General features: G+C 42.9%; 1 protein-coding gene across 1 annotated transcript in view; it reads left to right on the top strand.

Moving 5' to 3' along the window:
* The window catches only part of LOC108798793 (cytochrome P450 2C5-like), a 22439-nt gene extending 7043 nt beyond the window's left edge, over positions 1 to 15396 (top strand). Inside the window, exons 4-9 of the mRNA XM_018570579.1 lie at positions 366 to 526; positions 1480 to 1656; positions 7506 to 7647; positions 9722 to 9906; positions 13730 to 13871; positions 15218 to 15396. Coding sequence (XP_018426081.1) covers positions 366 to 526; positions 1480 to 1656; positions 7506 to 7647; positions 9722 to 9906; positions 13730 to 13871; positions 15218 to 15396 — 986 coding nt within the window. The remainder of the gene's footprint in view (positions 1 to 365; positions 527 to 1479; positions 1657 to 7505; positions 7648 to 9721; positions 9907 to 13729; positions 13872 to 15217) is intronic.
* The last annotated feature ends 9396 nt before the right edge of the window (positions 15397 to 24792 follow it).

The following is a 24792-nucleotide window of genomic DNA, read 5'->3' on the forward strand; positions in this document are numbered from 1 at the left end:
GATCCTCAGGCAGTCGCCGGCCAGCTAAATTAGGACCCCACCTGGAGCTCCTCCCACCGGACCAGCGCTGACTCGCCGCTGCTCTCCCGCACCGAAGGTAAGTGAAAAAAAAACCCATAGCGCAAACATCGGGGCATTTTGACAAGTACGAGTACTTGTCAAAATGCCCTGTTTTTTCTGCCCTCACCCTGCAGCGCCGTAAGGCACCCGCCTTACTTGCCTTGCGCTAGCGCCGCGCCTGGTAGGCAGCTGAGTAGGAAAGGGAAGCTTGCGTGCAAATGGATCATTTCTTTAAGAGCCATGATTTATGGGAAGCTCCTGTTTCTTTAAGTGATAACTCCATTTTATTTGTTCCTTTATCGTAGGAGAACCATTTAATAACACCATGATTATAAATGCAGCCGTAGCCAACATAATTGTTTCCATATTGCTGAGCCATCGATTCGATTATGACGATTCCACGTATTTGAGGCTTTTGGAAATATTTAATGAAAATATCCGAATCCTCGGCACTCCATCAGTTATGGTAAGCAGCCAAATTCCGCTCTTGATATAGAACATTAGGGGACTTGCAGATGTAACCATTCGGGTCTACTTTGTCATACTGAAAACAGAATGCAGTTTTAGTTTTAGGATTCATTGTGATGTTTCTTCAGCCTCGTTTAGCTGAACTCTGGGGAAACAGCTGAAATACCTATACAGGAAGTGTTACCTACCAAACGATTTGTAGTTCTGAAATTCACACAGCTTTTTCACACAGCGCAGCTCAGCCTGGCAGTTGAGGAAACTTGATCTTTCCCTGCTGCAGTTTCAGTTTTACTTCGGGCCGGATTGCAATCGTGGATTGCTGCGCGGTCACAGAGTCACCCAGCATAGACGGTCCCGCTGTGGCTGCCATTATTTTCTAATGTCACCCCAGTTGCGCCGGGCCGATCGCGCGGTTTCCCGCCGAAACAGCCGCGCATCATGTATAGCAAAAAAAGGTACATGTACCTTTTTTTTTCTGCGATTGACCGTGGATGCCATCCCATTTAAATCAATAGGGCAATCGCTGTCTGCACTGTGCAGGACCGCACAATCCCGAGACGCGCAATCCCAGATTGCTCAGGTCTGCACCGGGCGTTACAGGTCCTCTCCCGTAGCCTGTGACAGGACAGTGAAAAAAGAAGCAGTACACTGTTGAGCTCATTTGTAACTCTTCTTTCTCCTCCTGTCAGCATGCTTCTTGTTGGAGCATGACCACTGCAGCACAACGGATTGGCTCCTTGTGCTGCTTTTTCCTTTCCCAGACTGTGCACGGACTGCAAGAGGCTGATGCCAAGTCAGGTTCACGAACTAACACTCCTTAGATTTCTAAATTCCTTATTTTTAAAGCTGAACTGACTGTTATATTATCTCTACTTAACCCAATAATGGATTCATTAGCAATATTCTAGTATACATCATATTTCATGTCCTTGTTCCTTTTTATTTTGGCAGTTGTATAATGCGTTTCCATCAATACTACGTTGGTTGCCTGGAACTCACAGAACAGTCGTGCAAAACCAAATAGAAATGCATGCATTTATTAGGGAGACCTTTACCACCCAAAGGAAACAACTGGATGTCAATGACCAGAGGAACCTTGTGGATGCATTCTTGGTGAAACAGCAAGAGGTAAGGCGACACTTCTGAAAAGTGAGTCATTTAAAAAGAGAAGCAATTGCTTAAAATAAACAAGTAAAACAGCTGCTACAGATGTGTTTTTAGCTTGACTATCCCTTAAAAAACATAATTTCGAGGTTGGAAGAAAAGATATTTAAAGTGAACCTTCACCCTGATCCTCAACACTAGGAGGCTGCTATGGGGCCTGGTGATGGAAGGGCCAAAATCCAGTGTACCCATCGCACTCCTGACAGAATAATACCCTCAGAGTCGGGTGGTTGCCAAAGTGACTGCAGATGCCTCTGCAATCCAAGATAAGTATATGTATAAAGTAGGGCTGTGGAAATTAAAGATTCATTTCTTGATTAATCGTTAAACACAGTCACTCGCACTCCAATAGAATTTCAAGTCAAAAATGGTTTATTGACTCGATTGCTATCATATCATATAGCTGACGTTTCCGAACAACATCGGTTGCTTCTTCAGGCAACAGAATGTGAAACACCACGGTACAAGTGCAGATATATATACATGGTGAGAAAGACAGTGGACCAATCACATGAACAACCCCTCCGTTGCTGGAAAGACTATGCATTTCCGCCATAATGATTAAATAACAAAGCATCACATGTAAGACATTACCCAGATCAATCAGGATCATCTGGCCCTTTAAGAGTTCTAAATGTGCTGCCATGTTGCCTCTGGCCTTGCTGTAAACTACAACATGTGCTCCCGAGTTAGCTCCGCCCCAAACACTATTCAAGTGTGGAGATGGGCGGGATCTCTAGCTCCATGGAGACTGTGTCTCTGTCGGCCTGCAGCCTGATTAGAGAGAATGCTCGTCCATGTAGCATAAGCGTTGCCTAGCAACCAGGCAAAACACACTATTCTGATACTGAATACCGTGTTTCCCCGAAAGTAAGACCTAGCGGATTTCTGTAATATAAGACCTACCCCGAAAGTAAGACCTAGCGGATTTCTGTAATATAAGACCTACCCCGAAAGTAAGACCTAGCGGATTTCTGTAATATAAGACCTACCCCGAAAGTAAGACCTAGCGGATTTCTGTAATATAAGACCTACCCCGAAAGTAAGACCTAGCGGATTTCTGTAATATAAGACCTACCCCGAAAGTAAGACCTAGCGGATTTCTGTAATATAAGACCTACCCCGAAAGTAAGACCTAGCGGATTTCTGTAATATAAGACCTACCCCGAAAGTAAGACCTAGCGGATTTCTGTAATATAAGACCTACCCCGAAAGTAAGACCTAGCGGATTTCTGTAATATAAGACCTACCCCGAAAGTAAGACCTAGCGGATTTCTGTAATATAAGACCTACCCCGAAAATAAGACCTAGTGTCTTATTTCGTGCAAAAAAAAAATAAGACACTGTCTTATTTTCGGGGAAACACGGTATCACTCTTGTTAAGACATAAATAGGAGCATATGCAACAGGATATCAGTTTGCTATATGATGTGATAGCAATCGAGTCAATAAACCGTTTTTGACTTGGAATTCTATTGGAGTGCGAGTGACTTTATACATATACTTATATTGGTGATGGAAGGGGGCCCCATTAGTTTGTTGAGGCAAATTAAACATGTGAAGATAATACATTACTCTATCACTAAGGCTAGGTTCACACCTAGGCAATTTATCGCATGGATTGAGTCGCACGATATCGCGCAAAACACAGATTCGCATTGAAGTCAGTAGAGGCTGTCCACACCTTTGCTGTTTGTTATGCGCGTACGAAATCGCCTGTCATGCAAAAAGGTGCAGGAGCTATTTTCGGGCGGTTGTCGTGCGGTTTGGGTCCCATAGACATCTCTATGCATTGAAAACCACACAATAACTGCGCGGTTTTTTAAAAGAACACTCGCACAAACGAAAACGCCTAAGGCTAGGTGTCAACCTAGCCTTAGGGTTGCAGTGGTTGCAGTTTACGACAACTGTTAAAGTCAACAGTGCAGAGATGACTGCAGATGCACAAGAGGAGTCTTTGGGATCTTGCCATTGTTAATCACAGCTCAGGGAGAGGTCATGTGGGGGGTCTCCATCACATTTTTGCTATGGGGCAGGAAGATCCTGTGTATGTGCTTGAACATTAGCTCCAACAGTTTATATAACTGTATGTGTCATAAAGGGGGGAAAACCTTTTCCTGAGATCTCATGGTCGGTGTAACATACGGCCGGGATCTCCCTGGAGAGCGCTGGTGATGTAGACTTCCCAGTGTGCATCTCTATGGCCTTGGCTACATCACCAGTGCCTTCATGGACCAGGACGTGAAATTAATTTGTAATTAAGTTGTAAGTAAGTACATTAATATTGTATATGTATTTGAGTTATAAAAGTACTTGAAGTTTCTTTGGGGGGGAGGTGCATGCAGAACTCGATGCACCCGCGATTGTGTGTTGGGGGAAGGGGGGTGGATCCCACCATCCAAGGATAAGTGTCATTAGTTTCCATGGTGGTGGTGGCAAAATTTTGAGGCACCCCTGAGGAAGCCAGAAGGCACCTTGGTTGAGAAAGACCACAGTATGGTAAGGGGAAATTCCTTTGCAAACTGCAGATTGTCTTGCAAAGTGAACAGCCTATATCCCTTTAGTAAATCAACCACAATAAACCCCTAAATACTTACATAGTTACATAGTATTTGAGTTTGAATAAAGACACAAGTCCATCAAGTCCAACCTATTGTGTGTATGCATTTATGAGCTGATGTGTGCATGTGTACGAGTCCATGTGCGATTTTTCTCTTAGCTATACCTGTACCTCTGTATGTTATGCTCTCCCAGGAACTCGTCCAGGAGTCTCTTGAATGATTCCACACTCTTAGCTGAAATCACTTCCTGTGGCAGCGAGTTCCAAACCTTAACCGCTCTAATTGTGAAGAACCCCTTGCGCCCTGTGTGGTGATTTTTTTTTTCCACCAATTTTTGGTTGTGCCCTCTGGTCTTTGTTACAGAGCTGACCGTAAACAGTTTGTTACTGAGGTTGCTGTCACCCTTGAATAGTTTATACATAAAAATCATGTCCCCCCTCATGTCCTAACCTCCAACGAGAACATATTTAATTTTAACAACCTTGTATCATAGTTCAGATCCTCGAACCCCTTAATGAGTTTGGTTGCTCTCTTCTGGACTTTTTCCAGCTCAAGGACATCCTTTCTGAGTATTGGTGACCAAAACTGGACCACATACTCCAGATCTGGCCGAACCAGTGATCTATAAAGAGGCAAAATTATGGACTTGTCTCTGCAATACATCCCCTTCTTAATGCAAGACAGAACTCTGCTAGCTTTGTTTACAGCAGCCTGGTACTGCAAGCTGTTCTTCAATCTGCGGTCTATAATGACCCCCAAATCCTTCTCCGTTTCCGACTTCCCTAGTTGCATACCCATGAGTGTATAGTCCATTTGCCTATTTTTAGCTCCAAGGTGCATTACCTTACATTTATCGACATTGAACTTCATCTGCCATACAGTTGCCCACTCCCCGATTTTCTGCAGGTCGTCCTGTAATGTTATAATGTCTAGATCTGTGTCTACTACCCTCCCAATTTTCGTATCATCAGCAAACACTGAGATATGACTTCTCACTCCCTCCCCTATATCATTAATGAACAGGTTAAAAAGCATGGGACCCATCACTGAACCCTGGGGTACGCCACTAACGACCTCCGCCCAGTCTGAGAAGGTGCCGTTAACTGATACTCTTTGTACACGTTCCTTCAGCCAGTTTTCTATCCACGTGCACAATAGTTCATCTATGCCCATACCCCTTAGCTTGCATAACAAGCGTTTATGTGGCACAGTATCAAATGCTTTGGCAAAGTCCAGATACACTACGTACATTGTCCTCCCACCATCCAGATCTCTACTTACCTCTTCATAAAAGGTCAGCAGGTTGGTCTGGCAAGAACGATTCTTCCTAAATCCATGCTGCACATCACTTATTATACTATGATCCCGGACGAATTCCACTAAGTAGTCCTTAATAATTCCCTCTAACAGTTTACATACTATGCACGTTAGACTAACTGGTCTATAGTTCTCAGGTTGGCATTTTGACCCTTTTTTGAATATAGGTACCACATTAGCCTTTCGCCAATCTCCTGGCACTATACCAGCCATTACGGATTCCTTAAAAATGAGGAACAATGGTCTTGTTATCTCCTTGTTCAATTCTTTGAGTACCTTGGGGTGTAGATTATCAGGTCCTAATGCTTTATTTGCATTTAGTAATTTAAGCCTATGTTGTATCCCCGATTTCAGTCAACCATTCCGGTGTATTTCCTGTTAAATTATGTGTTTTATCATGTACATTAAACCCATCTGTTTCCTTGGTGAATACCGACGAGAAGAAAGTATTTAGCTCCTCAGCCCTCTCCCTGTCGCTTGTGAGTAGCAACCCATTTATGTCCTTTATTGGGCCTATCTGTTCCTTTCTCCCCTTTTTACTATTTATGTACTGAAAAAAAATGTTGGGGTTCTTTTTACTAACTTCGGCAATATATTTTTCACATTCAATTTTTGCCGCCCGGACTGCCAGTTTAAATATTTTATTAAGTTCTTTGTAGTTTTGGAATGCCGATACTGTCCTCTCTGTTTTATACTTACTAAATGCTAGTTTTTTTTCTTTAATGTACTTCTTTACCGATTTACTTAGCCATATTGGCTTTGTTTTCGATCTTACAATGATTACAATACTGCGCTGTAATATAATACTCTACAAAATATAAAGAAAAATAAACCGATTACCGGTACCTTCGTGGCTGGTGTGAGGGGGACAAGAGAGAGGAGGATTATTGTGTTGGACGACTTTCACTATCACTAATGGAATCACTGCTGTCCCTTGACTCAATGGAATCTTTTTCATTTTGTGAAACCTTAACAAGGAATCTATCCAATGTGACATTGCATTGTCGTTAGACAGACTCATCGCTCGCACTGCTGCAGCCTTATTCTGGTGGTGCTTTCTACAAGATTTTGCTCTTATTGCAAGACATTGCTTGTATATCAAGGCAACATTTTTCAGAAATGTTTGCTTGTCTTGCAAAACACTCTCAAACCAAGTTACTTGTAAACCAAGGTATTACTGTACTGAGCTTTCGGTCACGGGAGGACGCTAGTTTATGTTCTCCCGTGACCCTTAGGCCCTGTTCACACCTTTACGTTTTGTCGCACGTTCAAGGCTCTATGAACGCTCTACAAAACGTACAAACATGAAAATCCCATTGTTTTCTATGGGTATGGTTCACACCTTTCCGTATTTCCGCCCGTCTGAACGCCTTACAAAACGGCCTACGCCCAAACAAGTACATGTACTTCTTTGGGCCGTTTTTGTTGGGCGTTTCCATTGGGATACAGCCAAGTAGCCCTCGGAAACGCGCGTTTGTCGACGTTTTTTTTACAGCGAATCACGGTAAAAAAAACGGGCTACAAACGCGCGACAGACGGGCATATTTAATACGCCTAGGTGTGAACCCAGCCTTAAGAGAACTATGGGGAAAAACACTGACTCCATAGTTCTCCTTTAACTCTGTGAACATGCCAATAGGAAAGGAAAGGAGAATGGGGAAATCATCAATGTGCTCCTGCCACTTCATTATCCAATCAGCAGGATGGGATATTAGACCTAACTGAGTGAGAAGTGAGATCACAGACCTAGCTCTACATGATAAAGGAAAAAAATTATTTGTCAAGTTTGGTATGTAGGTATTTCAGCTATATAAATTAAATGTTGCCTCATTTTTAGCTTAAGGGCCTACAGTGGAAAGGACCCAGTTTCAGGAAAAAGCAAATGGTCACATAGCCTCTATCATAGTCTCTAAGTTTACAAATGTTGCCTTTCAGGAGAAGCCCGATCATCAATTATTTTTTACCAATGAAAACCTGACAATGCTCGTGACCGATCTCTTTTCTGCTGGGATGGAGACCACATCGACCACCCTTCGCTGGGGAATTCTACTGATGATAACTCACCCAGAGATCCAAAGTAAGAAAGATGCCGGTCTTTTATATGGTCTATTGCAGTGGTTCTCAACCTGTGTAACCTCAGGAACCTCATTTGTCCTTGGTCATTAAGTTGTTGCCCACGTGGCACTGCAATTGAGCGCACAGCATTGCGGTACTGTGTTTCATGTGCTAATTTATAAACACTAGAATGGGCAGCCCATTGTGTGGTGAGCATTGCAGTTAGCATCCCTACTGAAAGAAAATTATTTTAGAATAAACCATTTGGAAAGTGCATGGTTTTGGTTAGTCAAAGATAACCTATAGCAGGGGTAGGCAACCTCGGCACCAGACGTGAAAGTGCAAATCCATGAGGCATTGTAAGAGTCTGACATTCACAGACGTGACGCCCAGAAGCAGAGGCATTATGGGATATGTAGTTTCATGCACAGCTGGAGTACCAAGGTTGCCAACTCTTGATCTATAAGTTTTTGTTGCATGGTTTATTTGTTTACTATGTTCGGCAATTAGATATATATGTCTAGCGGTAACCCGCACTCATTCCAAAAAGTACTGCCTGAGTGCTCCACACCAATTTAGTGGTATAACTAAGGCCTCATTCACATGGGGCGATCTGGCAGTCCTTTGTAAGACCTTTGACTGCCTACCAAATAGGGTTGCCACCTTTTCTTCCATCAAAACCCAAACACTCTAGTGACATACAGAAATTTGGGGGGTAAGAATGAGTCATGGCTTATTCATATGTAAATAGTGTCACCCATTCATATGTAAGTATCACAGTCAAGACTATTTTCAGTGCGGGGCCAGTAGCCCCTATCTTAATCTTGGTTGCCCCGTCTGCCTGACATCTTGTGTCCGGGTTTCAGCTGCCATGAAACCTGGATGCAACATGTAAAATCCGGACTGTCCGGGTGAATCTCGGACAGGTGGCAAGCCTACTACCAAATCTTAGGCCCCATTCATACTGGACCATCTGAGATTCCTGCAGCAGGAATCTACGGATTCCTACCACGGGAACATCAGGTGTCTAAATTCAGGTAAGGCCACTGTACCCATTGAGGTCAATAACAAGGCCACAGCGACTGCATCTGTAAACGGCAGTCCCCATGCAATCATATATGATGCGATTATGTGAGGTTTGGTATAGATCACTGTCCCTTGATGCAAAATAGATGTGTCCAGAGACAGTGATCTTTTTCAAACCGCATGTCATCATATATCATATGATGACATGCGGTTTGGAATAGATCACTGTTGCTTGCCAGACTGCTACTTACAGATGCGTCCCCTGTCACCTGGTCCTTAACTTGAATGGGCTCAGGGGCCATAACTGAACAGGGCCCCTGAACAATCCAAAGGTTCCTGCTGCAGGAATGTCAGAAGGCCCATTATGAATGGGGTCTAAGGTTTGGTAGGCACTCAAAGGTCTTCCTAGGAAGGAGTATAGACTAGATTTACTTTATATGAATATTTAATATGTGCCACTTTCAGCCAGCAGGTGGAGCACCATGCAGGGGCACAGATGTCAGCACTCCAGCTGTGGTGAAACTGCAAATCCCTTCACACCTCTGTCTCTAGGAGCCATGCCTGTGACTGATAGTTTCACCACAGCTGCAGTACTGAGGTTGCCTGCTCCTGCAATAAAAGGTGCTCTTTCAAGAATGTTCTTTTTTTAGTTGTAATGCTAAAAAAACAGACCTGAATAATAGTCCCCCTATCAGAGACAAAGGTATTGGCTTTATAATTCTTCCTGCTAGGGGAAATCAAGCACCATGTGGCTGGTGCTAGGCTTTCTTTTTAGACAGCCCAGCATGCTTTGCAAACTGAGTGTCGTGATCGAACATTGTAGTAAATGGTTATTTATTTGTATTATGAAGATTCTACACAAACAATTAAAAAAATTATGTATATTGGTTTGTAAATGTAAAAGTAAAATTAAATTGGTCAAAATACATCTACTATACTATATGTCAAAGCTTATGATTGCCCAGTAAGAACATAGTCCCTTTTTATGTAGCAGCAAGGTTTACAATAAAAATGTATTGAGACTGAACATTTTACTTTTACTTTCACGTTAATTTTTATATTGGATTCAGGGAAAGTCCAAAATGAGATTGAAAAAGTGATTGGATCGTCTCCGCCGCAGGCAGGTCACCGGAAGGACATGCCGTACACAGAAGCTGTTATTCACGAGATTCAGAGATTTGGAAATATTGTTCCGACCAACCTCTCACATTCTACTACTCAAGACGTCAACTTCCGTGGTTACTTTCTTCCAAAGGTAAGCAGCAAATTAGCACTCTGCCTCGTTATTTCATTCTTCACTCAGTATATTCTTTTGTTACCATTATCTTTCCAAATATCACATCCAAACATGTCATCAGTATCTTGAAGTTGTAAGAAAACCGACTAATGTAATTCTTTTACAAAACTTTTTTCCACTCTGTGGCCTTGTAAAACCGCTACACAGCACAATAGAGAATAAAAGGTAGCAATATTAACCACTTAAGGACCAAGGCCTTTTTTTAGTTTTTTGCTTACGTGTAATAATCCACATTTTGGGCCAGAAAATTACTTAAAACCCCCAAACATTAGGGGGGTTATTCCCGAAGGCAGCCGAGTGACTAACCGAGCCGAAGTGAAGTTAGACGAACGCTGTTCGGCTATTCACTTCAGCCTTGTACGGCTGATTTCAGCCGCACATCGGCTAAAATCAGCCGTACATCGGCCGCCTTCAATGTTCGGCTGAGCCGAAGTGCAGAAGGAGTTTGACCAACATCTGGATCGGCTGAGCAGAAGCTCTGGCAGCTCACTCGCTGCCATTCGCCCCTATTCTCATAGGGCCCAAACAGCAGTGAGTGAATAGCCGAAACCCGCCGAGCGGCATTCGGCTCTGTTATTCTGCTCGCTTCCTCCGAGGTACCGAGCAGAATAGAAAATAAGTGAAATGAATGAATAAACGAAAAAAAAAAACATGTTGAAAATTATTTAAAACATGTAAAAAAAATAGGAAATAGAAATTCGACCGCACACGACAAAACTCCAGCCAAAAAAGTAAAATCTGACAGATGCCAGTAAAATAAAAACAATTGGGCGGAGCTAGCGGTGACATAATTGCTAGCTCCGCCCAACTATTTCCTATTGGCTAGCACCTGCCAGAGTCTTCTAGCAGGTCCCAGGCAATAAATAACAACTGGGCGGACTCCACCCAGGTCATTTGGGGACGCTGATCTGTCATTACAACTGTGCGAAGCGAGCCGCAAGATCACGGCTGGCTCCGCCCAGCTGTCATTTGTGTGGAGATTGGTTAGTCAAGAAAGTAGTCACCACTCCAAGCTCGCTCCCGGGATGGACTACAATCTCAGTACAAATTAGAAAAATAAACGTGAATTTGGAGCGGTGACTGTCAGGTACGTCGAGTCTATGTAGTCTCACTGGATCGCAGCTGCGGAATTGAATTTAGTGTGGTTATGAAAAGGTGGTTCAGTGGGCGGTACCCTATTACACAGAGTGCAGTACGCATCATATACCACCGGGGAGACCTGAAGGGAATGGGGTTTGGAATCAATTGGTAAAGAAGCACCCCTTAACTGATAAGTAGTTAGGGCAAATGGGGAAGCAGCCTATGGTTTAAACATTAGTAAGCTGGCAGTTTGTGACCACCTAGGTTCAGTAAGTTAGATCAGATATGGCAGCTGTGTGCGTGCAGGCTATAGCAAGCTTGAGTTGAAATATACCACTCCTCTCCTCCAATGCAAGGCAGTTTGAAGCAACAGAACTAATGCAATTCCTTCTTAAGCATATTTATCTTAACATCAAGCAGTATAGCAGTTCAGTAACCACAGTATAGTTAGCGTAGCAATAAGTTAAATGTCCACTATCAGAATGCTGACTACGGCATGTGATATATCATTGGTAGTGCTGGTCTCCCAGATAACAGGGACAGTGCCCAAGGTACTTGCGATTAGTTGCTTCAGCCCTATAGACTAATATGGGCTAACAAGGACTCCTGGCCGCTAGCCCTGCGGGTGCTTCCGAGGTGGATGCTGGACTCTGTCAGTCTCCAGACTGTGGTCTCTAGGACAGCGTGCAGGTAAGGATAGCATAGGTTCACCGTTCGTCACTCGACACTCCAAAACGAGAGAACGCAGAGTGACGAAACAGCTGAGCCTTTCACTGTGGGGCTGCGCCCCGTGGGTGGAGTCTGCGTGACGTCATCGGCGGGACGTCACGTCACTGGAGCGAAGGAACGCACCGGGTAAGTCTATGACAGTGACTACTTTACAACACAAATATGGGGGACCATGGGGAACAAAAGTAGCCCCCCTCCAGAAGGAAGGACAGTGTCAGCACCGATTCAGAGATGATTGGAGGATCTACAGCCGAGTGATACACAAATAAGAACACGGCTGGCTCCGCCCAGCTGTCATTTGTGTGGAGATTGGTTAGTCAAGAAAGTAGTCACCACTCCAAGCTCGCTCCCGGGATGGACTACAATCTCAGTACAAATTAGAAAAATAAACGTGAATTTGGAGCGGTGACTGTCAGGTACGTCGAGTCTATGTAGTCTCACTGGATCGCAGCTGCGGAATTGAATTTAGTGTGGTTATGAAAAGGTGGTTCAGTGGGCGGTACCCTATTACACAGAGTGCAGTACGCATCATATACCACCGGGGAGACCTGAAGGGAATGGGGTTTGGAATCAATTGGTAAAGAAGCACCCCTTAACTGATAAGTAGTTAGGGCAAATGGGGAAGCAGCCTATGGTTTAAACATTAGTAAGCTGGCAGTTTGTGACCACCTAGGTTCAGTAAGTTAGATCAGATATGGCAGCTGTGTGCGTGCAGGCTATAGCAAGCTTGAGTTGAAATATACCACTCCTCTCCTCCAATGCAAGGCAGTTTGAAGCAACAGAACTAATGCAATTCCTTCTTAAGCATATTTATCTTAACATCAAGCAGTATAGCAGTTCAGTAACCACAGTATAGTTAGCGTAGCAATAAGTTAAATGTCCACTATCAGAATGCTGACTACGGCATGTGATATATCATTGGTAGTGCTGGTCTCCCAGATAACAGGGACAGTGCCCAAGGTACTTGCGATTAGTTGCTTCAGCCCTATAGACTAATATGGGCTAACAAGGACTCCTGGCCGCTAGCCCTGCGGGTGCTTCCGAGGTGGATGCTGGACTCTGTCAGTCTCCAGACTGTGGTCTCTAGGACAGCGTGCAGGTAAGGATAGCATAGGTTCACCGTTCGTCACTCGACACTCCAAAACGAGAGAACGCAGAGTGACGAAACAGCTGAGCCTTTCACTGTGGGGCTGCGCCCCGTGGGTGGAGTCTGCGTGACGTCATCGGCGGGACGTCACGTCACTGGAGCGAAGGAACGCACCGGGTAAGTCTATGACAGTGACTACTTTACAACACAAATATGGGGGACCATGGGGAACAAAAGTAGCCCCCCTCCAGAAGGAAGGACAGTGTCAGCACCGATTCAGAGATGATTGGAGGATCTACAGCCGAGTGATACACAAATAAGATACATTTTTGTTAATAGTTAAGGTTCTTGAATGTATTTTGAAGATTTAACTCCTGAGTTTAGTGTCACTTTAAAGCAATGCAAGGTGAAGGCTTTAAAGAAAACCCCAGGTCTCGGGCGAAAAGCCTCGAGAGTCAATGGGCAGGAGTGGCCCACAAAAGTAGGCTCTAGGGTAAGGGTGGAAGAGGGAAGATAAAAGGGAAGGAGAAAATAAAAAAAAGGGAAAGGGGGAGGCAGAAGGTTTAGGAAAAGGGAGAAAAAGAAGAAAGAAGGGAAAGAAAGAAAAGCAGATGAGTAGAAGTAGGTAAGAAACAGAATGAAGATCTAAAGCCAGAAAAAGGAGGTTGAGATGGATTAACTCATAACATGGGCTAGGTGGTTTTAGGAGGATACCAATGCATCCTCAAAACAGTGTGGACTCGCATAAGAGATACGGGGTCTCCAAATTTTCAAAAATGTACCGTAAGAAATCACTTGACTTTTTATCATCAATACAATTGTGTTACCATTTGTTGCACTGTTTTGTACAGTGATGTCAATAATGAGATGTTGATTTTTTTTGAGGGTACCCATGTAATTCCATTGCTGACTTCTGTGCTGTTCGATGAGGCCCACTTCAAAAAACCAGAGGAGTTTTATCCTGAACATTTCATGGATGCTGGAGGAAATTTTGTGAAGAAAGAAGCCTTCATCCCATTTTCAGCTGGTGAGTTACATGTTATGGGGTGGTCCCAAGTCATTATCCCAGTTCTTCGGTTCGCAAAACACTCAACACAGAATACTAAAATTCCATTGAAACTTCTGTCTCGTTCCAGTGCAGAGATTTCTGGTTTTAGTCCCATCATTTGGAGACAAAGCTAAAGCTAAACTTCGGCCTTATCTTTAGTCTTGCACAGTTGTACCAGCTCCTCTCCTGGATTGAAATGGCTTCCTTTATTTTTATATATATTAGGGATGCACCGATACTGGTTTTCCGGGAATCGAGAACGAGTACCGATATTTATATTTCGGTACTCACCGATACCAAGTACCGATACCGGTACTTCCGGTAGCATAGAGACAGCTTCCCTGGCAATCAGGGAGCAAGGCGGCGTGTCATGACCCACCGACCTGCTTCTTGATTGCCCAGGAAGCCGACTCCATTCTGTTTGGCTGCCTTGATGCTGATCGGCATCAAGGCTGGCCAAACAGATCTGGCAGTATGGTGACACAACCTCCACCCTGCAGACACCTCATTCCCTTCACATCGATCCTCAGCAGCATTCATTACCGTAACACTGATGTCCCTCGGCCAGATGGGCAGACACAGATTTCCAAGCTCTCCTGGATCTGCCCACGTCTCCTGGGTGTACAGCGCCCACATGATCGGCCCTCAGCCTGCTACTACACATGCGCAGACTGCCCAGCGCTCTCATTCAGACATTTTCTAGCAGAATCAAGCAGGCGGTGCTGGCGCTGTTCACACAGGAGACATGGGCAGATCTGGGAGAGCTTGGAGAGCGGTTTCTGCCCAGCTGGCCGAGGGACTGGTATGGTAATGACTGCTGCTGAGGATCTATGTGAGGGGAATGATTTTTGTTGTGTCACCATATTATCAGATTTGTTTGACCGGCTCATTGCTGATTGGCAGGGAAGCCGGCTTCCCGGCCAATCAACATTGAGCCGGCCAAACAGCATGGAGCCAGCTTCCCAGCTCCATGTTCCCTCGTGGCACTGCCGGTCAGAGGAAATCTCCCTCTGACCGGAAGTTTCAGTATTGGGAACTTATTGGAGCATTTGGGCGAGTACAAGTACTCTCACCCAAATACTCAGCATCAGCATGGATACCTATACTGGTATCGGTACTGGTGCATCCCTAATATATATATAGATAGATAGATAGATAGATAGATACCAATATTTTTAATTTAGTTTTGAATAGATTGGGGAAGCGTTATATCTACTCTCTGGTTATAATTACTTGCTCTTATTGAGGAGACTTTCACTCCTTACAACAGCGGCTATGGAGTCCCAGTTCTGATAACCTAATAATATATCTTCTACCTTTTCTAGGTAAAAGAAGCTGCGTTGGTGAGACATTGGCCAGGATGGAACTATTTTTGTTCTTTGTAAGTCTTCTACAGAACTTCACCTTCCAGGCTCCTCCCGGGACTAAGTTGGACCTTACACCAGCAGTTGGATTCACAAGGGGTCCTATGAGTCATAAAATCTGTGCTGTGTCCCGTGTGTAATACCGGATCATTACAATGTGAAAATGACTTTGTATTTATCTGGATGACAATATGAATGTATTCTAAACACATTTTTGGATTGAGTGGAGACTATAAGATATAGATGAGGCTCCACTTGCCCTGGAAAACACGGCTATTCTTTGCTCAATTGCTAAAGTTATCGTATACAAAGTTTCTAAATTAGTTTTTTGCCAGATAGAAGTGACCCAGTGACAATTATATTACTGAGCACCAATAATTCTGTGAAACATCATGACGGCCTAACAAACCATATTATGAAGCTCACGTCTGTATAATGAAGATCACATCAAACATTTTAATCTATTGTATACCTTTTAATATCTGTTTAACAAACCCAATAAATGGTTTTAACTAGGGATGCACCGATACAGATACTTGTATCGATATAGGTGCCGATACAGAGTATTTGGGCAAGTACTCGTACTCGCCCAAATGCTCCGATGCAAAGACCAATACTTTCTGTATCAGGAAGCTGGGCAGCGCGTCATTAATGACGCGCCGCCCGGCTTCCTGATTGGTCGGGAAGCTGGCCAATTAGGAAGCCGGGCGCCGTGTAATGACGCGCCGCCCGGCTTTCTGATTGGCCGGGAGCATGGAGCCGGCCTCCCGGCCAATCAGAAAGCAGGGCGCCGCGTCATTACACGGCACACGGCTTCCACGATTGGCCAGTAAGACGGCTCCGCCTGGGTACCCGGAGGAAGGCCGCTCCTGGCTGGATTGGCCCCCGGGGGTGACAGGCTAGACATGCTGAGGTGAGAGGGGACAGACTTTCTTGTTAATCGGGAAGCCGGGTGGCAAGTCTTTACACGCTGCCCGGCTTATCAGGAAGCTAGGTGGCGTGTCATTACACGCCACCTGGCTTGCTGAATGCGACTTCCGGTACTCGGTAATTGGTATCGGCGAAATACCGAAAAACAATTATCGGTACTCTTTATCCAAAATACCGGTATCGGTGCATCCCTAGTTTTAACACTAAAGACAAACTCCATTCTAAAGAGAAATTGTTATTTTTGTTTATTAATTCTTTATTCAGGTTTTCACAAATAAACAAACAATTTAATTTACAATTCGTTTTCTTTAAAATACATATATCATTTACACAAATAACAATCTTTCAATCAATCAATCAATCAATCGCCCTTCCCTATCTTATTTTATCCCCGGTTATCTACCTGGATTCCTCGACGGGGAGAGTCTTACTATCTTACTCTGTTTATTAATCAGATTTCATACCTACCCACAACTTACTAACTATGCTATATATTAGGGGTTCCAACATAGAGTGCCACTACCAACTAGAGGGGCAAAAAAAAAGAAAAACCCCTCTGCCCTTTTTTCTACCCATCCCACCCCTCCCCCCCCCCATCAGTGTTTAATATTATTATCAAAATTGTTTCATTTTGTGAGGTGAATTGATTCAAAATCAAAAGGCTATATAATTGTGGAAGTATCTCATTATTACTTCCTTCGTCATCATAATTTTGTGTTTAAGTGCATTTATTTCTTATATAGTGAACCTTACCTAATGTGCATAGTGCTGTATGGGTTTGTTATCCCTAGACTATGTGACAATATATATGTGTCTAGTGATCTATTGTTCCTCTTCTTTAATGTGACTCCTACTCTATTTATCCATATTATAACTGCTAGGGGGGCCCCCCTTCGACCCATGCAACATCCAAAAAAGAGAAAGGAAAAAAAAAACCCTGATCATGACCTATAGGCTCTGTTATCAATAGAATTTTGTCTTTCTGTGTTTTTCTCATTGGGATCAACTTCCTGTTCTATAACTTATGAAGGCAGAGGTCTTTAGATCTCCAAATACAGCCTATTCTCAATTTTATTCCATCACGATGGACTGGACTGTGTTATGAAGATCACATTAAGCATTTTTATCTCTTATAGGCTTTTAGTTTTAGTTAGCAGAGGTTTTAATACTAAAGACAAACTCCTTTTTAAACAAAAATTGTTCTATAATTTATGAAGGCAGAGGTGTTTAAATCTCCAAATACAACCTATTCTCAATCTTGTCTAAGTTTTGGAGCCAGGAGGGCTACTAATATGCAAGTAAGTTTATTACCTATGCAGACATCCATTGAGTGTCCTAGCCTGTCCTGTTTTCAGATCACTGAATGCCAGTGGGAGGAGGGCTGTATCTGTGCCAGCCCCTAATATTGTATCATCATGACTGACACAAGAGGTCCAGGAAGGAAAAGTCCTACAGGTCCATGGCACTAGATTTGTTTTCTAGTTCAGGCAGACAAAAAAAAAATCTATTTTTTCTAGGGATGTGCAAATTAACGATTAATTTCTCGATTAACCGTTAATCTTTTTGATCGCTTAAAATTTTTTTGATCGATTAATTTTTTTTTAAACTCTGCACGAGCGCCAGCCAAGGCATTGGCCTATACACATACAGCACAGCAATGAAGTCATACAATGAATTATGATCACACTAATCCAGCACGTTATTATTCTGAGTTGCCCCACGTGAGATTAATAACGTGCTGGATTAGTGTGATCCTAGTTAATTTTATTACTTCATTGCTGTGCTTTATGTGTATAGGCCAATGTAGTTGGATCTGTATGTGCATTATAATTAATCGAAATTAATCAATTAATCGATTAAAAAAAATTCGATTAATCGTACACAAAAATTTTAATCATTACCAGCCCTAATTTTTTCCCTTCCATGTGTGTACGACTGTTGGATCGAGGGGAACCCCATACATATTACCTGACGTTTCCCAGAACAGGTTTTTATTCTGAACCTACATTTATACAAATATTGCTTATGGCCTTCTACATTAAAGTCCAGTTTGGTCAAAGAATTCAAAATGTCAGTCACAACACTATGTGCTCCTATGTGCAACCCTATCTCCAGTGCAACCCATCCAGGAGTCCAGGGTTTAAAGGGCTCGCCACCTTCTCCAAGGCTGACAGGAGAATGCTGCAGAGAGCAGCACAGGTCATTTTGCTCTCTGCAGCATTTAAGACCCAGCTTCCACCTTAGAAGGAAAAGAGCAAAGAGGGCCGTCACATGACCAGAAAAAAGACACCTATAAAAAAATGTGTACATATTTTTTTTTTTTTTTAAAGGACCAAGGGGCGCTCTAGTTAGGATAGGGAAGGAGCAACTGAACAGGGAGATCCCAAGCTCAGAATTTGTTAATAAAACACAAATTGTTATATTTTGGCGGTATCATAAGAAAAGTCTTTCAGAAACTTTTTGCATCGAATTTATATTTTGGGAACATACTTTTTTGAGACGTGTTGCTGCCATCAATTTCAAAATTACCTGATTTTTTTTTTTTTTTTTACTAAAATGTTCCATTTTCTCAGTTTAAATGTTTTCCATGTTCTATTATGAATAACATCTGGATTTGCAGATCATTGTATTCTGTTTTTAGCTGGATTTTTTTATTTTTTTAGCAAATAGATTTTTATTCAAAGTTTGTTAATATAAAGACATAGGACATAACATGACTCCGAACAGAAGGAGTCCGCATATTTCTATTATCAGCATATACTACTAAAAGAACAAGATGAAACAGCAAAATAATAATACAAATTAATAATAATACAAAATAATAATACATTCCCATGTCAATTGTAGATGACAAGATAACAAATATGTAGATAAACAAGGTACCTGAAATGATGACATCAGTGTACATTTGCATTAGATCGTATGAATCAGACAACTGACATGGGTATTATATGGGACTGATCAAAACCTGGTAGATTAGGGACGAGACTGGGGGGAGGGTATGGATGTGCGTGAAGGGCTACTGGATAGGGGAGTGGTTGAGACATGTATCTAGGAATCAAGGTCCTCATTTCCTGATGTGGTGGGTAGGTAGATTTTACATAGAGTCCCAATTTTTTTGGAATTGGGGTTGCATAATCTGACAGGCAATGGTGAAGTTGGCTAAATGGAAGCAAAAATCCCCCACTGGACCAGTGCAAAGCACAGCAAATGATTCTTAGAACAGAAACTATTTACACAATATACAAAAATAAGAGGATTATTCCTAATTTTAGGATACTGAGTGCAACCGTGCATATGATTTCTTTAAGTGTCAGGTCCCACATTCATGGAAGATAGAATTAGTTTAGCTAAGCCCTGCCCATTACTCAATACCCTGAGACTCCAAGCAGCCAATTGTGCAAAGTTGAGCCCTTGTGGATTTCTTGGTCTTACGCCTGTCCTGCAGACTTTTTTCTGTCTTCACTGTACAGTACAGATTGCACACAAGCTGAGTGACAACATAGCGATATCTATCCTGGTCTGGGGCTGTGACGACCACTGTACAGAAAAAACTGAAAAAGGAGAATCGGTTACTTGTTGCCCTTTAATATATATAAAAAAAGCTGCTGTACACTTATTGAACCAAGGTAAATGTTTTACTATGGTGCCCAGAGATATTGGCTTATTGATCAGAGTAATTACATTTATATAGCTAAAACTGAACAGGATATGGAAACAAACTAAACCATAAGGAAGAACAATGACATGACATACAGGAGACTGGTATGGTTTAATCATGGAACTGAAGGACACATGGAACTGAGATATGAATAACTTTTGTTATACAGCAACTAGTTTTAAAGCCCATCTCCTGTTGCCCGACCCACAACGTGGGTTTAGAAAATGCAAAAAAACTCACCTAAATCTACAGTCCCGCCCGTGCACCTTCCCCCAATGCTTCCCTTGAGATTGATAACACAACTATCCACCCCTCCCCCCATGCCAAGATCCTAGGTGTCATCTTTGACTCGGACCTCACCTTTCTTCCCCACATCCAATCGCTATCCAAATCCTGCCGCCTTCACCTTCGTAACATCTCCAAAATGCGCCCCTTCCTCCCCAATGAAACCGCAAAATTACTCTTCCACTCCCTTGTTATATCTCGTCTTGACTATTGCAACTCTGTCCTCATTGGCCGACCTCTGCACAGGCTCCTCCCCCCTTCAGTCTATCATGAAAGCTGATGCTAGACTCATCCACCTAACCAAACGCTCAGTGTCTGCACTCCTCTCTGCCAATCCCTACACTGGCTTCCAATAGCCCAAAGGATAAAATTAAAAATATTAACAACGACTTACAAAACCATTCACAGCTCTGCCCCGGCTATATCTCAAACCTTGTCTCAAAGTATCACCCTAACCGTTCCCTCTGCTCTTCCAAAGACCTTCTGCTTTCCAGCTCCCTCATCAACTCCTCCCATGTTCGCCTCCAGGACCTCTCGAGAGTCTCTCCCATCCCCTGGAACTCTTTACCCCAACCTGTCCGCCTATCTCCCACTCCCACTGCCTTTAGGCGATCCCTTAAGACTCATGTTATCAGGGAAGCCTATCCCACCTCGACCTAACCGCTCAACCATCACATTCTCAAACATTTAATCTGCACACAGCTACCTCCTCATGTATCTACCTCCCCTTTTAGATTGTAAGCCCTCGCGGGCAGGGCTCTAGTTGCCATCTTGTCTTGATTTGTATTGTGATTTTAATGTCTCCCCTATATTGTAAAGCACTGCTCAAACTGTTGGCACTATATCAATCCTGTTTAATAATAATAATAATACTGGCACACTGCCACAAGTAGACATTGTTACAGCCAATGGTGTCCAGCCAATGGTGGATGTCACCAGGAAAAGAATTGGTCACTGCATACCAGTTCCTACCACACCACAGAGCAGAAGAAAAAAAGACTTGGGATCTGCCCCATCAAATTTTTAAATAGAAAACATAGATAAGGTACGGACAAGGGGGCTTAACTTGTAAAGAGCCTTTCTCCTTTTCATTCTTTATTCCTCCTGAAGATGACAAATATTGCCATCCTTGTAGTGTTAAAGTGTCTGTGCAGGCGAAAAGGGAAAACTTTTTCAATGTTTTCATAATCTGTTTACGTTCACAGTATGCACATTGAAATTGGCCAAAGTTATTAACAATAAATTACCTGGTGATCCTGACTTTTGCCAGCTAACTGCCTTAGTTCAGGTGCTGGTCCCAGGATGCTATACAGATACTTTTCAAATGGCGTATCCCCTAAGGTCGCTGGTACCCAAAAGTGTGCTGTTCTGCATGACTGAAAATAAACAGCAGCAAACAATTATTTTAAAAGCAGTTTATTTAAAACAAACATCATGAGCTTGCCAATCAATGTTATAGTTATTAATTGGGCCAGCAAATGTACATTGCCTGGCCCAAAAAAATTCACCACCTGGATTTCGGGCAGTGTTGTGATCTGGGTTTGCTTTAGTTGGTCAGGTCTAGGTTCAGCAACACTGTCCCCAAAAATGAGGTCAGCTGTCTCGCTGAATATACGGAATGATCAGGTTTTTCCATCAATTGATTTTTTCTTCCCTGATGGCACATTGGGCATATTCCAAGATGGCAATGCCAGGATTCATCGGGATCAGATTGTGAAAGAGTGGTTCAGGGAGCATAAGACATCATTGTCACACATGGATTAGCCGCCACAGAGTCCAGACCTTATCCCATATTGAGAATCTTTGGGATGTGCTGGAGAAGACTTTACACAGAGGTCCGAGTCTCCCATCATCACTACAAGATCTTGGTGAAAAATGAATGCAACTCTGGAAATAATTGTTGTGACATTGTATAAGCTTGTGGAAACGATGCCACAGTGATTGTCTGCCGTAGCCAAAGCTAAAGGTGGTCCATCGAAATTATAAATGGAACTTCTGCTTGTTAGTTTTGTTTTGTATATTAACATAAAAATTGCACATGTAGGAGCCGCTTAATGCGGGGTTCATCACTAGTCTGTCTAGGGCAGGGCTCAAAATTTCAAGTCCTGAGCTACTAGCCAGGCCTTAAGAGTTACTCGCCACCAGTTGCCCCACCTGACCCCTACCGTGCCCCGCCCTTAACTCCGCCAGGTCAGTGGTGTGACACAGAGAACAGAGATCAGTAACAATGCAGAGTGCAGAGGCCAGTGGTGTGATGCAGAGTACAGAGGCCAGCAGTGTAATGCAGAAAAAAGCAATGTATCCTCCATGTCCCAGGTGTCCTGCTTCTCCCGTGCTGTCCTTCCTGCCAGTAGCAGCTCTGCAGTCTTCCTCCATATGTTCTCCAGCTGCCCACCCATTAGCACTAACCGCCCTTCTTCTGGTGCCCATAAACGGATGTCCACTCCAATAGTAAAATCCTGAATAACTTTTATTAAACATCTTCACTGATAGGGGTTCTAAGCCTTCAAAGGTAACCAACAGGAGCTCCAGACTCACCAGACTTCATAGGCACATCAGTGCAGATCCAATTGGGAGACATCGGACAGTGACTGATGTAGCAGCTCAGCAGGATGGACGCAGATCCTCAACCAGGAAAGACACTGACCATGCTCTTGAAGTCCACTTAGTTCCAGGGTACTTCAAGAGCCTGCATTGGTCCCGGTTCTCTTCCTCTTTCAGCATCACTTGCCTCCTCCATGTTGGAGGCCTCAGGGAAACCTTTTCCCTCACACCAGCCCATGCCCACCCCCAGGTCTCAGGCCTAGCCTGGGGGGCAGGCTGAACAGCACCCAGCCCTATTCCATTGCTGGTCTTGGCTGGTCTGAGCACCTGGCCAATCCCTCCAGTATGCAGCACTGGCTGAAAGAAACCCAGTGATTGGCTGCTGTACTGTACATACACTACAGTGCCTCTCATTGGCTGCCCCACAATATGACATATGAGTCACATTCTGCCCCGGGGGGTACAGGCAAGGCTAGACACCTGGAATTAACCAGATAACTGCCACTATAATTACAACCAGGCTGACTACAGCCCTGGCAATCACTAAATGTCTAGTAGCTACCTCACAGAAGGTGATGGGGGCCACACACAGTCTTGGCAACATATTTAATAAATGTATTTTGTTAGCACATTTTAAAACAATAAAATGCTAATTTATGTTTATTATTAAAAAAAAACCTCAGAAGCCCTGCATTTTACTGCATGATAAATCTAAGCCCCAGCCTTCTCTTCAGTCTTGCACAGTTGTACCGGCTCCTCTCCTGGACTGAAATGGCTTCCTCTGATTTCACTGCACACTGTGAGCTTCTCATAATGTGCACTAGAAGCTGCAGCAAGTCTTATAGAGCCCGCCTCATTTCCTGTCTGGAGGACGTCCAGCTTTTCCTCCTCAGCCTGACTGTCCCTTGCCTGCCCACTTTTATTCATTGGATCTCAAATGCCGTTATATACACATGCTGTCTGGCAGGGATGTCTTCATTACAAGACTATCTGTACAGCATAAAAATATTTTGGCAGGTAAGAGATTTCATGTACGGAATATGTGTTGTTGTCTGTAAGTGTTTATTTTGAGTCCTTTGATATTTTCCTGAGTAGCAAAGGACGCATTTTGCTGTAAAATGCATTACGGCAGGATAAGAGTAATGCTGTAACTCAACAGAAGACGCCGATTTCTAATTATTCCGTTCTTGTTTTTATAGAGTGCCGCCATATTACGCAGCATTGCAGAGAGTACATAAACTGCCTTGAGGTTTGATCATTGCTGGTCCATTTACTCTTGGATCCAGTTTGAATTCCAATTTTGGGCGTTCTCCGAAATGCTATAGGTGGTTCCTCCTCAACTTTAGTTTTTTGCAAATGATTGACACATCGTACCTTATGCCAGTTGCTGGAGGATATGTAGCCCATCAGGAGAAAGCAGCACACAGCAGAGGGTGAGATACACAGTTTATATCCTGTCTGTATATTCAAGCAAGTTACACCATATTCCCCATAATGGATCTCATGATTTCATTAATCACTATTTGTATATCCATCAGCTTCATGTGTCTATGCTGTTATATTAATTTATAGAGTGTATCATACAATTCCTTTACCCCTCAGTATTTCACATACTGTATATTTATTTTATATTATTATTAAGTCAAGTTTGATACCACCACATAGATATTTTTATCTCTATTTGTAGAATTAGATTAATGTATGTATGCAGTTATATTTATTCATTTATTGATATAATTTATTAATGTATTATTATTATTATTATCATTATCATTATATTATCATCATCATTATCATACATTTCTTTTAACCTTTAGTATTTTACACATTTTAATTATTATTTAATATAATATAATTATTATTTATCCAATACACACAAGCAAGTCCACCTCTGAATGGCCGAAGAAAAACAAAATGAAGACTTTGGAGTGGCCTAGTCAAAGTCCTGACCTGAATCCTATTGAGATGCTGTGACTGAAACATTAAAGTGTGCCAAACGTGCAAAACAATGAAAAATCAGGAAGGGGGCCAACACTTTTTCACACAACTGTATACATACAGAATATCTGTTCTTTCATTATATGTATTTTTTTAATCATGATAAATGATATGTCTC

The sequence above is a fragment of the Nanorana parkeri genome, unplaced genomic scaffold (genome assembly GCF_000935625.1).
Source record: "Nanorana parkeri isolate BGI_ZX_2015 unplaced genomic scaffold, ASM93562v1 scaffold1561, whole genome shotgun sequence".
Classification (NCBI taxonomy): Eukaryota; Metazoa; Chordata; class Amphibia; order Anura; family Dicroglossidae; genus Nanorana; species Nanorana parkeri.